Below are 15,199 nucleotides of genomic sequence, written 5' to 3'. Positions count from 1 at the left end.
TGAGAAAGGGAAGGTTAGAGGAGGGAGAGTGGGGGCACAGAGGGAGAGAAAGGGAAGGTTAGAGGAGGGAGAGTGGGGGCACAGAGGGAGAGAAAGGGATGCTTAGAGGAGGGAGAGTGGGGGCACAGAGGGAGAGAAAGGGAAGGTTAGAGGAGGGAGAGTGGGGGCACAGAGGGAGAGAAAGGGATGGTTAGAGGAGGGAGAGTGGGGGAGAGAGAGGGAGAGAAAGGGATGGTTAGAGGAGCGAGAGTGGGGGCGTCTGTAACTCACCCACGAGGATCAGGACACATACTAGCAGGGCAATGAGGGCCCCAGGGCTCAGGCTGCCGCCCATCACATAGGCCGTGGTATTACAGGACTGCACCACCCCGGAGCTGTCACAGCCGCACACGCGGATAGTCAGGGTCCCCGTGCTGCTCAGGGCGGGGGTCCCGCCATCCACCACCAGGATCGGGAGGATAAACATGTCCTGCTCTCTTCTGTCAAACGGCATCCGGTGCGTGTGCACTGAGGCTGTGTTATCTGCATGTGGACAGACAGACGTGTTATCTGCATGTGGACAGACAGACGTGTTATCTGCATGTGGACAGACAGACGTGTTATCTGCATGTGGACAGACAGACGTGTTATCTGCATGTGGACAGACAGACGTGTTATCTGCATGTGGACAGACAGACGTGTTATCTGCATGTGGACAGACAGACGTGTTATCTGCATGTGGACAGACAGACGTGTTATCTGCATGTGGACAGACAGACATGTTATCTGCATGTGGACAGACAGACGTGTTATCTGCATGTGGACAGACAGACGTGTTATCTGCATGTGGACAGACACCTGTTATCTGCATGTGGACAGACGTGTTTTCTGCATGTGGAGAGACAGACGTGTTATCTGCATGTGGACAGACAGACGTGTTATCTGCATGTGGACAGACAGACGTGTCATCTGCATGTGGACAGATAGACGTTTTATTTGCATGTGGACAGACAGACGTGTTATCTGCATGTGGACAGACACCTGTTATCTGCATGTGGACAGACGTGTTTTCTGCATGTGGAGAGACAGACGTGTTATCTGCATGTGGACAGACAGACGTGTTATCTGCATGTGGACAGACAGACGTGTCATCTGCATGTGGACAGACAGACGTGTTATCCGCATGTGGACAGACAGATGTGTTATCCGCATGTGGACAGATAGACGTGTTATTTGCATGTGGAGAGACAGACGTGTTATCCGCATGTGGAGAGACAGACGTGTTATCCGCATACAGACGTGTTATCCGCATGTGGACAGACAGACGTGTATCCGCATGTGAAGAGACAGACGTGTTATCTGCATGTGGACAGATAGACGTGTTATCTTGCATGTGGAGATACAGACGTGTTATCTGCATGTGGACAGACAGACGTGTTATCTGCATGTGGACAGACAGACGTGTTATCTGCATGTGGACAGACACCTGTTATCTGCATGTGGACAGACAGATGTGTTATCTGCATGTGGACAGACAGACGTGTTATCTGCATGTGGACAGACACCTGTTATCTGCATGTGGACAGACAGACGTGTTTTCTGCATGTGGAGAGACAGACGTGTTATCTGCATGTGGACAGACAGACGTGTTATCTGCATGTGGACAGGACAGACGTGTCATCTGCATGTGGACAGACAGATGTGTTATCTGCATGTGTAGATACAGACGTGTTATCTGCATGTGGACAGATAGACGTGTTATCTGCATGTGGAGATACAGACGTGTTATCTGCATGTGGACAGATAGACATGTTATCTGCATGTGTAGAGATGCACTTGGGGAACGTGCAGGGTTGAGAGTCACAGATAACCCCCCTGTAATTATGTAGAGCAGTTCCCTCACATCACCATAAAGGTATATGAACTGTATACAGTATGAACTGTAAGCTCACACCCATGTACGCAACACATACCCCTGTATACAGCTCTGTGTGAGCTGTATATAGGGTGCCTGGCTTTATCATCAAATCCTCCTTCAGCTTATTTTCTGTGACACAGGACGATTCCGGGCCCCTCTCCTCCTCTCACCCTACACCTGCCCCCCTGACCCTATTCTCTCCCTCTCCGCCATGGCAACTCACCGTTGCATCCCTTCTCTCGCCTCCAGCACATTCCTATCTTCCATTAAACAGCATTATTATTATTGGTGATTAGTAAAGCGGCAACATACTCCGCAGCGCAGTACAACGGGGCACAGAGTAACATCAGTTACATACAAATAAGGGCAGACCAACACAGATTCAGAAGGTAATGAGGCCCTTGTCCCGGGAGCTTACAATCTAGAAGGATAAGGAGCAATGTTGAAACAAGAGTAAAGTGGCTGCTCATTGTGTGATGGAGTATGTCTCAGAGTGGGGTATGATCCAGCCTCACCGCTGATCCCATTAAGTTTTGGGGGGGGGGGGGGTGGATGTTAGATAATGTGCAATTTGCTCCAGCCACACAGCTGGTACCAATAGGGTTAGAGGCTGAGGGGGATGTTAGGGTATGCTGGTAGGCTTCCTTAAAGACGTGATTTTTCAGGGAGATTTTTAATGTCGGAAAGCTGGGGGAAGAGTCCGATGGTACCATTATAGGGAACCCAGAGACACAGGGCAGCACGGGAGAAGTTTTGTAGGCGGGATAGAGAGGAGGTGTTAAGGCGGGAGGAGAGGTGGATGTCGTGGGCAGAACGTAGGGGGCATTTAGGGATATAATTTGGGATGGGGGCTGAGATGTAAGGGGGTGGGGCAGGGTCGTTGAGCGCTTTGAAGTCGAGCTAGGGTTTTGAATTTAAATCTAGAATATGGGAAGCCAGTGTAGGGATTTGCGTAGTGGAGCAGCAGAAGTGGAGCGGTGAGTGAGGTAGGGGAGACTGCCAGCAGCATTTGGATGGATTGGAGTTGGGAGAGGGGCGGAAAAGGTGAATGCCAGCTAGGAGAAGGTTGTAGTAGTCAAGGCGGACAGGATAAGTTAGTTAATTAGGATTTTAGTTGCGTCATGAGTGATAAAAAGGGCGAATCATAGCGATACTTCTGAGGTGGAGACGGCAGGACTTAGTGAGGGCTTGAATGTGAGGAATGAAGGAGAGGGCAGAGTCAAAGATGACCCCTAGCAGCGGGTTAGGGGTGTTGATGAGATTGTGGTATTATTGACAATGAGAGAGAGAGTTTGGGTGTAGGAATGACAGTGAGAGTTTGGGTGTAGGGTGACAGTGAGGGAGAGTTTGGGTGTAGGTGTGACTGTGAGAGAGAGTTTGGGTGTAAGGGTGAGGGAGAGTTTGGGTGTTGGGGTGACAGGAAGAGTTTGGGTGTAGGTGTGACAGTGAGAGTGAGTTTGGGTGTAGGTGTGACAGTGAGAGTGAGTTTGGGTGTAGGTGTGACAGTGAGAGTGAGTTTGGGTGTAAGGTGAGGGAGAGTTTGGGTGTAGTGTGACATTGAGAGAATGTTTGGGTGTAGGTGCGAGGGAGAGTTTGTAGTAGGGGTGACAGTGAGAGAGAGTTTGGGTGTAGGTGTGACAGTGAGAGAGAGTTTGGGTGTAAGGGTGAGGAGAGTTTGGGTGTTGGGGTGACAGGAAGAGTTTGGGTGTAGGTGTGTGTTAGTGAGAGTGAGTTTGGGTGTAAGGGTGAGGGACAGTTTGGTGTAAGAGTGAGGAAGAGTTTGGGTGTAGTGTGACATTGAGAGAATGTTTGGGTGTAGGTGCGAGGGAGTGTTTTGGAGTAGGGTGACAGTGAGAGAGAGTTTGGGTGTAGGTGTGACAGTGAGAGAATGTTTGGGTGTAGGTGTGAGGAGAGTTTGGGTGTAGGTATGACAGTGAGAGAGAGTTTGGGTGTAGGTGTGACAGTGAGAGCGTTTGGGTGTACGTATGACAGCGAGAGAGCGTTTGGGGTGTAGGTGTGACAGTGAGAGAGAGTTTGGGTGTAGGTGTAACAGTGAGAGAGAGTTTGGGTGTAGATGTGAGGGAGAGTTTGGGTGTAAGAGTGAGGAAGAGTTTGGGTGTAGTGTGACATTGAGAGAATGTTTGGGTGTAGGTGCGAGGGAGTGTTTTGGAGTAGGGGTGACAGTGAGAGAGAGTTTGGGTGTAGGTGTGACAGTGAGAGAATGTTTGGGTGTAGGTGTGAGGGAGAGTTTGGGTGTAGGTATGACAGTGAGAGAGAGTTTGGGTGTAGGTGTGACAGTGAGAGAGTTTGGGTTGTACGTATGACAGCGAGAGAGCGTTTGGGTGTAGGTGTGACAGTGAGAGAGAGTTTGGGTGTAGGTGTAACAGTGAGAGAGAGTTTGGGTGTAGATGTGAGGGAGAGTTTGGGTGTAGGGGTGACAGTGAGAGAGAGTTTGGGTGTAGGTGTGACAGTGAGAGAATGTTTGGGTGTAGGTGTGAGGGAGAGTTTGGGTGTAGGTATGACAGTGAGAGAGAGTTTGGGTGTAGGTGTGACAGTGAGAGAGTTTGGGTGTACGTATGACAGCGAGAGAGCGTTTGGGTGTAGGTGTGACAGTGAGAGAGAGTTTGGGTGTAGGTGTAACAGTGAGAGAGAGTTTGGGTGTAGATGTGAGGGAGAGTTTGGGTGTAGGGGTGACAGGAAGAGTTTGGGTGTAAGTGTGACAGTGAGAGAGTTTGGGTGTAGTGTGACAGTGAGAGAATGTTTGGGTGTAGGTGCGAGGGAAAGTTTGGGTGTAGGTGTGACAGTGACAGAGAGTTTGGGTGTAGGTGTGACAGAGGAAGGGGGAAAATATTATTAGCTCTGTTTTGGACATGTTAAGCTGTAGGTAATGGTGAGACATCCAGAGGAGATTGAGGACAGTTGGTGACACGTGTTAGAAATTATATTTTGAGTAAATGATTGATTATGAAAACAGCTTTCATTAATTATTTTTGATAGTAAAGAATGTGGCAAACTTCCAAAGATAGAGATGTGGTAGAAAATATTACAACGGCTGTTGTAAGATAAAAAGATGTGTGACGTGAGGACTATGATAAAATGACTTCTGCTAATAGTTTGAGCTCCTTATACAGTATGAAAGATAAGGAAGTGTGTCCATGTCACATAGACCAAACATGGAAAGACCATATTCACAATAATATTTACAATAGAATGCCAACGTAGGGAGTTTTCTATGCATAAAAAACCCATAGATTAGTTAGCTAAGACGTAGAAGGATAATATCAAGAGAAAAATAGGATAATATCAGAAGAGAGAATTCCACCCAGAGAAGACATCTTCTCCAAACCTCCCATGTATGCATTCCGGCAACCACCTAACCTCAGACAGACAGTTAGTCAATAGAAAACTTCATAACGAACTGAAGGACGCTGTTAATGGCAGAAGACCATGCAACAACACTGTAGAGGGAGAGGGGGGTTGGCCCGGTATTAAAGGGGTTGCACCCCATATGGCCACCCCCTGACCTCACCAGGGAGGCAAGGGGTTAACTGGACTGCGGTCCAGGAATGTGGCTTACACCTGGTCATGTCAGGAAAATGTATGTTCCCATGTTTCATTATAATGTCAGTGTCTGACCCACAATGGGGATTTAGTGACAAACTGTGATTTATTTTACAGCGGAGAATTTTGTGTTAAAGTATGAAACGGTTTAAGTGGTATTTGTGTATCTCCGGTTCTGAAGGTCGCAGCAGGCTGAAACTTGGATCATATGATGTCCCAGTTCCGGCATTAAGATCTGGAAAGTTTGGACCCGCTGGACCTAACGGAACCGGATATTTTAATATGTCTGTGTTTTAACTTTAATATTGTATTCCAAGGCGGGGATAAAAACCCGCACAGATTCCTTCACACAAAGGAATGCAAATGGTCAGGGGGCGACCCAAACTCTAGGAACCAAGTACTGATCAAAAGACTCTGCCACTCTAACTGTTTACCTGAGGGCGGAGAAGCATCAAACTGGAGTGGTTTGTAAGTGTTATATCTACACCTAAAAACAATGAAGATCCTGCCAGATACTTCATCTGGTAGACTGGTCGTCACCCCTGATTTAATTATGGGGCTACAGAAATAAGACCCTCAGAGTCCCAGTACGCATGTGCTAACTAGCTGGGGGGCATGGGTTAAACTGTGTTTCCACGTTAGGGATTGGATACAGATAATTGTTTACCAATAGTCTGTATTCAATGTTAAGAATAGGGTTACAAAGGTATATAAACTGTGTCAACCCTACAGTTCTTGTAGTTCTTCTGATTTCATCTTGAATGTCACGGATTGCTAGAGAATTGCTAGCTGATACTTCTCTCATTCCCAACCCTAAGTATGTGTTACCTTCTTGCCTGTTAATTGTACTATATTGCTGTGTTCACCTTTTTAAGGAATAAATATATTTTATTATATTTAAGCCTCGTTCAGTTCAACCCAGATATTTGGTGTTTGTTATATCTTGTCATAAGTTACCATGACAAACACACACTGCAAACTCTGCAAATATACATGCCAGGATCCCACAGCAGTCACAAACATAGAATATTCAATGTCAAAGGAACATTTTGTTGCACATCAAGGAATGTGGTTTATATGATTCAATGCCGCAAATCTGACCAAGGATGCTACAACCAGCTAAAAACTTCAAACCAGAACCCATCTACACAGACACACAATAACACACCATGAGGAAGGGAGATACTACACAGACACACAATAACACACCATGAGGAAGGAAGATGCTGCACCCAGTGGGACAACCACTTTTCACAGCCAGATCTTTCCATAAATTAGTTAAAAATCCTAATCCTCAATGGAATCTTTAAAAGCTTCAAGAATGGGAAAACATTTGAACTCAAATGATAATGTACTTTGACACTAAAACAAGAGAACTTAATGCTGATCTGGGGTTTTTAACCCACTACCATATTTTTTTGTAATGTTTCTCCCTACCCCTCTGTGAATTTTATAATGAATTTCCTCTCTTCCCCTCTGCATCCCCCCTCCCCTGCACACTACTGATAGATTTAAGTTCATGTTTCTAACTGTCCCTTACCCCCTCTCCCCCCCCCCTGCATCCCCCCTCCTGCACCCTGCTGATGGATGGCTCCTGTGTCTCACTGTCCCTTACCCCCTCTTCCCTCCTGTACCACCCCCTGCACACTGCTGATGGATGTACTGTATGGTCCTGAGTCTCACTGTCCCTTAACCCTTCTCTCCCTGCATCCCCTCCCCCCTGCACACTGCTGATGGATGCATTGCTCTGTGTCTCACTGTCCCTTACTCCATCTCCCCCTGCATCCTCACTCCCTGCACACTGCTGATGGATGCATTGTTCTGTGTCTCACTGTCCCTTACTCCATCTCCCCCTGCATCCTCACTCCCTACACACTGCTGATGGATGTATGGTCCTGTGTCTCACTGTCCCTTACCCCCTCTCCCCCCCTGCACACTGCTGACAGATGGTCCTGTGTCTCACTGGCCCTTACCCCCTCTCCCTCCGTTCACCCCCCTGCACCCGCTGATGGATGTATGGTTCCTGTGTCTCACTGTCCCTTACCCCCTCTCCCCCCTTCTGCATACTACTTATGGATGCATGGTCCTGTGTCTCACTGTCCCTTTCATCCATTTATTGCCCTGTCTGTTTATTCCATCTCTGCATCATCTGCCTTAGATGCATATCTTGTCTTTCTTTTTGTACTTCTATGTTAAACTCCTGGGATCTGTGTAAATGAGGAAGAGAAGAGAACTCTTGAAAGCTTGTCTAATAATATCAATTTTTAGTCCAAATAAAAAAGTAATCACCTAACACTGAAGTACTCTGCACTATCGAAACTGGACTAACACTGCAATTTCTACTTAATTCAAAGAGGAGGAAGGATAACAGATGGCTTACAATATCTATGAAAAGCAAACTGCTAAATTTGATGTGAAATACCATATACCTGTTAAATGCAAGTAATACTCAGGACAAGAAACATATTTTTTTGGGGTGACAAAAACCGAATGCTGAATTTCATATCTGGCGGTGAGATATGATGGTCAAAAAACTGTGATGACTTAACAACACAGAACAAGAGATAGAGGGGGGGGGGGCGGTGGTTGGGGGGGGGGGGCGGTGACAAGAGGTAAATTTAAGTATCTTCGGCATAGAGATGATACTGAATATTAGTTCACCAAGAGAAGAAGTATAGAGTGAGAAGAGCAGAGGACCAAGGACAGAGCCTTGTGGGACACCGACCGACAGACAGACAGAGTGAGGAGGAGGAGACGCCAGAGGAGGAATCAGGACTTGAGCCAGGAGAGGGTACATCACAGAGGCAAAGAAAAACACAATTGCCTGACAGAGGCGCCATGCCAGATCTCCGGATTGCACTCCTTGTGTAGAAAAGTAGGTCGCGACTTTAATAATAATAAGTCAGGGATTTCGATATCCTGAGACTACACAAATAGCAGCCTATAACCACAACCCACACGAGTGTCAGAAATGGACAGTCATTGTCGAAAAAATAATAACGTTTTAATCTTATAATACATAACGGCGCAGGTGATATATATATAATATATATTATATATATATCCAAAGAGAATGACCTAGGCGCAAATGGAGACAAGAAAAAACAAACATAGGGTAGTATGTTCTAACAAATAAACCGCCAGAAGGTATAATATGCACTCACAGCGTATAGGATAATATCAAGCCTTGTATCCACTCTGGGATCTGGAACAATTAAATGATGAGTCTGGAACAGCTGGTCATCCACAGCAATTGCAATCTCGAGCAAAGGTACCCATGCAGGAAGAGAGATAGAACACAAATAGCGTAACACAGTTTATTAAAATTATTAATAAAATGACTATAAGTAAAAGACTCACATTCTGTGAGATATCATAAAACTTTTGAGAATTCTGAGCATCTCACACTCATTGAAAAAGGGTAGTAACACTATGCAGATTTCTTCAACAGTCCTTAGTCTGTAGATATGTAACCAATAGGGAAATGAGTCCAGGTTGTAAATAGCACACACACTTAGTGTCTCTACTGTTCCACACAGTCTCCTTGTGTGAGCTGTCTCTTTCCGTTCTTATCAACCTACATAGGTCTATCTCACTGCACCTAATGTGCGTATAGTACTCACGGTACTTAAAGGTAGGTGCTGTCCGGTTTCACATATAGAGAGTTCTTTCTGTTTTCCCACGAAGAGTTCTCAATCTTCCTCCGGTCACCCACGTCTCCTGGGACGATCCGTGCCACGTGACGACGTGGTGACGTCACTCCTTCTCGCGAGAGTTCGTCCGGTGGGCTGTGGGAGCGGGGCCTCAATCCTCTGCGCTGCTAGTCTTCCTGCAGGCAAATAGTGGGACAAACGGCCACCGGCACCTCTTGGCTGCTGTCTGCTGCTACTCCTGCCTGAATACACTGTGTTCACTGTCTGTAAACCACGCCCTACGCGTTTCTCCGTTAGGCTTCGTCAGGGGCTGACGAAGCCTAACGGAGAAACGCGTAGGGCGTGGTTTACAGACAGTGAACACAGTGTATTCAGCAGGAGTAGCAGCAGACAGCAGCCAAGAGGTGCCGGTGGCCGTTTGTCCACTATTTGCCTGCAGGAAGACTAGCAGCGCAGAGGATTGAGGCCCCGCTCCCACAGCCCCACCGGACGAACTCTCGCGAGAGGGAATGACGTCACCACGTCGTCACGTGGCACGGAGCGTCCCCAGGAGACGTGGGTGACCGGAGGAAGATTGAGAACTCTTCGTGGGGAAAACAGAAAGAACTCTCTATATGTGAAACCGGACAGCACCTACCTTTAAGTACCGTGAGTACTATACGCACATTAGGTGCAGTGAGATAGACCTATGTAGGTTGATAAGAACGGAAAGAGACAGCTCACACAAGGAGACTGTGTGGAACAGTAGAGACACTAAGTGTGTGTGCTATTTACAACCTGGACTCATTTCCCTATTGGTTACATATCTACAGACTAAGGACTGTTGAAGAAATCTGCATAGTGTTACTACCCTTTTTCAATGAGTGTGAGATGCTCAGAATTCTCAAAAGTTTTATGATATCTCACAGAATGTGAGTCTTTTACTTATAGTCATTTTTATTAATAATTTTAATAAACTGTGTTACGCTATTTGTGTTCTATCTCTCTTCCTGCATGGGTACCTTTGCTCGAGATTGCAATTGCTGTGGATGACCAGCTGTTCCAGACTCATCATTTAATTGTTCCAGATCCCAGAGTGGATACAAGGCTTGATATTATCCTATACGCTGTGAGTGCATATTATACCTTCTGGCGGTTTATTTGTTAGAACATACTACCCTATGTTTGTTTTTTCTTGTCTCCATTTGCGCCTAGGTCATTCTCTTTGGAAATTTTCGTTACCAGCCCGTGGAGCGGTAGACCTTTTGGCTGCAGACTGAGTCAGGGAAAGTTAGACTGTAAGGGTATATACCCTCCATTACATGTGGTAATTATTCTATTTACTAATTTCAGTGTGGTTGCGCTCATTGTATTTCTGTCTTATATATATATATATAAATATATATATATATATATATATATATATACATACATATACATAGTGTAATGTTAAAATGTCTAAAAACAGAGCACCCCCCTATGGTTGAGTTTGCTACTTACAGATGGTCGTCTGTAAAGGGTTAATACCCTAAGGTATAGAAGGCAGGCTGCTATATAAATTGGAGATGTATATCCTGCTATTGATATCTGAACAAGCTCCTCACCCCTACCACATGCAGCACTTGTCATCTGAGATCAGACTCCAAAAGACTGTTCATGGTTCTGAGGTTCAGCAAAGTATCCGGACGTTCCTCCTTCTCTTACCGTGCACCCCAAAACTGGAACAGTCTACCAGAGACTCTCACAGCTGCCACCAGTCTAAGTTCTTTCATAACTAAAGCTGTCTCACATTTTAATCTGGTCTGTAACAGTTACATACTCCTAGAATATATATTATCTCTTACTGTGCATGCAATGTCTTGTATATAATGTATACCTTGCTCACTTATGTAACTGTATTTGTAACCGTGTATTGTTTGTCATCTTAACTCTGTGCCCAGGACATACCTGAAAACGAGAGGTAACTCTCAATGTATTACTTCCTGGTAACACATTTTAATAAAAAAAAAAAAAAATTGTGATATCGCAGATAAATCAGCCAGTTGGTCAAATATTGCAGCGGTGCGCAAACTGAAGGGCGTGCCCCCGAGAACTTCTAAGGGGGGGGGGGGGGTTGTGGTGGTTACAGAGGCCCCGTGCTCTTCCCCACGGCATTTAAATTAAATGCCGGGGGAGGCGTGAGGCCTCTGTAACACTCTTACCTGTTCCCAGCCGGGTCTTCGACGATGCGTCACCATGGCAACGCAACATCAACTGACGCAGCGGGGTCATGTGACATCCCGCGTCGCCATGGCAACACCCTTCAAATGACGTAGCGGGGTCACGCGACGTGACCCGCGACGTCATTTGATGCCGGGTCTTTGGAGGGGGGGGGGGGACGCGAACGCTGCGGCTCCCGGGCAGGGGGGCACAGCTCAAGAAGTTTGCACACCCCTGAAATATTGTATCAGCTCTGATACTCAAAGGTCTGCACAGCTAAATAAGGTAGATGAGGTTACTAATGTACAGAAGGTCTCATAAACCTTATAGATTACATCACAGAGGCCAATGGCGTGAAGACCACGACGAATGCAACGGTGCACATCCAAGGCCACTGACACGTTTAAATAATTAGTACTAAGTAGTATAGAACTATTGATTATCTCCTAAGAGACAGTTATAGTCTCATATCATATACATGTATATAGTTGTAGGCTTCCAGTGACTAAGCTTGTTTGCTTAGGAAGACTGTAAATATAAGCTGTGCCACTAGATGTCCAGATAGTGTGTATTGTGGTGCTTAAGTTAATAGAGTATTAACAAAATATCAATGTATTGCCCATGAGTTGCTACAATGTGGCAGTAGCAGCTCACTCCTTCAGGACGTAAGTATCCTAGTATGTCAACTGACCATTGGACCTGTACTGAACTAAAAGAGTATTGGTGTGACTTCAGTTTAATTTCACTGAAGTCAGCTTTGAATTCTACCAATTAGTTTAAAAGAGAAGGGATAGTGATGTCTCAAGTCACCCCCAAACGCTAACTCCGTGGTCTCCCCAGTATATATGATCAGTATACTGAAGTATATGCCACTTAATTCTTTAGTATAGGCTATAATAGCTAGCTGCTTGACTCATAAATGATAAACTTCTGATTATACATTTCTTTGAGTAAATCTTGTCTGAAAGGATATTGCACCTAGCAATGAAGCTCCTAATGTATGCCCTTAGCCTGTCCCCAAAGCTGCTTCCTTTTAATGATTACTTATATTCATCACAGTCTTTTCTAGGGGGATTATATATAATGCATTACAGAGTTGCTGCTATTGTATGCTCTTTTTAAATCCCCAGATATGTTTCCGTTTAAGAGCTAAATGCTCAGGGGTTAATACGTGCTTAAACCTCTGTAGCCCCAGCACTGGGTGTCAGTAGCTATTAGTAGCAAACTTGTTTGGGACTAGGCTCTATATATGGCTCATCCCATTGAAATGTAGCCACATGCTCAGTGCTTAGTAAGTGCTCAGTGCTATTTTGTTACAGCACTACTGTAAGTATCAATAGGTTGTTTGTAGCAAACTTGTTCACACAGGGACTGTACTGTACACATCTGTAGCTCACTGCAGTGAGGCTGCTGGTTTAAGCACGTATTAACCCCTGAGCATTTAGCTCTAAACCGGAAACATATCTGGGGATTTAAAAAGAGCATACAATCGCAGCTACACTGTAATGCATTATATATAATCCCCCTAGAAAAGATTGTGATGAATTTAAGTAATCATTAAAAGGAAGCCACTTTGGGGACAGGCTAAGGGCATACATTAGAAGCTTCATTGCTAGGTGCAATATCCTTTCAGACAAGATTTACTCAAAGAAATGTATAATCAGAAGTTTATCATTTATGAGTCAAGCAGCTAGCTATTCTAGCCTATACTAAAGAATTAAGTGGCATATACTAAAGGATACTGATCATATATACTGGGGAGACCACGGAGTTAGCGTTTGGGGGTGACTTGAGACATCACTATCCCTTCTCTTTTAAACTAATTGGTAGAATTCAAAGCTGACTTCAGTGAAATTAAACTGAAGTCACACCAATACTCTTTTAGTTCAGTACAGGTCCAATGGTCAGTTGACATACTAGGATACGTACGTCCTGAAGGAGTGAGCTGCTACTGCCACATTGTAGCAACTCATGGGCAATACATTGATATTTTGTTAATACTCTATTAACATAAGCACCACAATGCACACTATCTGGACATCTAGTGGTGCAGCTTATATTTACAGTCTTCCTAAGCAAACAAGCTTAGTCACTGGAAGCCTACATCTATATACAGGCAGTCCTCAGTTATCCGACACAATGCGTTACTCAAAATAGCGTTGGATAGCGAAACGTTGTAAAGCGAAACACGTTTTCCCATAGGAACACTGTTTAAATGAAAGGTTCCGTTCCTGAAGGCATTTTTAATGCTAAAATACACAAAATATTTTACGCAGACAATAAGATATGAAGCACACACATAAATTATATAGTGCATATACTGTATTATATATATATATAATAAAACATAATATATAATATAAAAATATAATATATCATATAGTATCTTATACTATATTAGTGAAAGCACTGTATGTTTGCCTGCCTGGATGTCCGGTGTCCCTAGGGGAAATCTCATTGGTCCCTTGGCCCGCCCGCCCCCGCACACCTCTCATTGGCCTGAGGCGGAGTGACGGGCCAAAGGACACACAGACAGGGACACACACACACACACACACAGGGACACACACACACAGGGACACACACACACAGGGACACACACACACACACACGGACACACGGACACACGGACACACACACACACACGGACACACGGACACACACACGGACACACACACACACGGACACAAACACGGACACAAACACGGACACACACACACACACACGGACACACGGACACAGGGACACAGGGACACACACACACAGTGACAGACACACACACAATGACAGACACACACACAGTGACACACACACACACACACACACACTGTTACATACATTAGCGGGGCTCACAGTGTTAGCAGCACCCGCGCGCACCTCCTCCTCTCCCCGTGTCTCCCGCGCTTTCACCCCGACCCCCCCCTCCCCCGGCGCCGCTACAGTCAGCGGGACACACACACTATTATTACCCCTTCAGCGCCCCCCCCCCACCCAGTGTCAGCGGCCGTGCGAGACCCCCCTTCTATTTCTCCCACCTCTCCCCCCCCCACACATATACATGCCCCCCCCTCCCCGGCGCTACAACTCACCCCTCCCCGGCGGGGGAACAGCCAGTGGCCAGGCAGGCTGCCTCGCGGCGCCGAGTGCCCAAGATGGCGGCGCCCGGGACACAGCGGGGGAGTGGCCACAACACGCGGCCTCCCGCCTCAGATCCACGTGGGACCTGCCGGATGGGTGAGTGAGCGGCCTTCACCTCCCTTCCACCCCCCCTTCACCTCTCCTCCATACCCCCCTTCACCTCCCCTCCACCCCCCTCCCCTCCAGTGTCAGCGGATCAAGTGTCAGTGTCTCCCCGATCCCCCCCCCCCCCGGCGCCCCTACAATCAGCGGGGGAGAGAGCGCCCGGGACACAGCGGGGGAGCGGCCACAACACGCTGCCTCCCGCCTCAGATCCACGTGGGACCTGCCGGACGGGTGAGTAAGCGGCCTTCACCTCCACTCACCCCCCATCACCTCCCCTCACCGCCTTTCACCTCCCCTCACTCCACTTCTCCCTTCCACCCCCCTTCACCTCCCCCCCTCCACCCCCCCTTCACCTCCCCTCCACCCCCCCCTTCACCTCCCCTCCACCCCCCCCTTCACCTCCCCTCCACCCCCCCCCCCCTTCACCTCCCTTCCACCCCCCCTTCACCTCCCTTCCACCCCCCCCCTCCCTTCCACCCCCCCTTCACCTCCCTTCCACCCCCCCCCTTCACCTCCCTTCCACTCCCCCCCTTCACCTCCCCTCCACCCCCCCTTCACCTCCCCTCCACCCCCCCACCTTCACCTCCCCTCCACCCCCCCCCTTCACCTCCCCTCCACCCCCCCCCCTTCACCTCCCCTCCACCCCCCCTTCCCACCGCCTCCCTCC

General features: G+C 47.1%; 1 protein-coding gene across 5 annotated transcripts in view; it reads right to left on the bottom strand.

Moving 5' to 3' along the window:
• CDH22 (cadherin 22) overlaps positions 1-15,199 on the bottom strand; it is a 109,186-nt gene that overhangs the window by 7,152 nt on the left and 86,835 nt on the right. For 4 of the 5 annotated variants that reach the window (XM_075571785.1, XM_075571787.1, XM_075571786.1 and 1 more), the window contains one exon: positions 271-522. In XM_075571785.1, coding sequence (XP_075427900.1) covers positions 271-522 — 252 coding nt within the window. Of the gene's footprint in view, positions 1-270; positions 523-15,199 lie in introns of those variants that run through there. The other variant, XM_075571788.1, reaches the window with a different exon arrangement.

This window comes from Ascaphus truei, chromosome 15 (assembly GCF_040206685.1).
Source record: "Ascaphus truei isolate aAscTru1 chromosome 15, aAscTru1.hap1, whole genome shotgun sequence".
In the NCBI taxonomy this organism is placed as follows: Eukaryota; Metazoa; Chordata; class Amphibia; order Anura; family Ascaphidae; genus Ascaphus; species Ascaphus truei.
The sequence above is the reverse complement of the archived record's forward strand: the minus strand, read 5'-3'. Positions and strand labels throughout refer to the sequence as shown.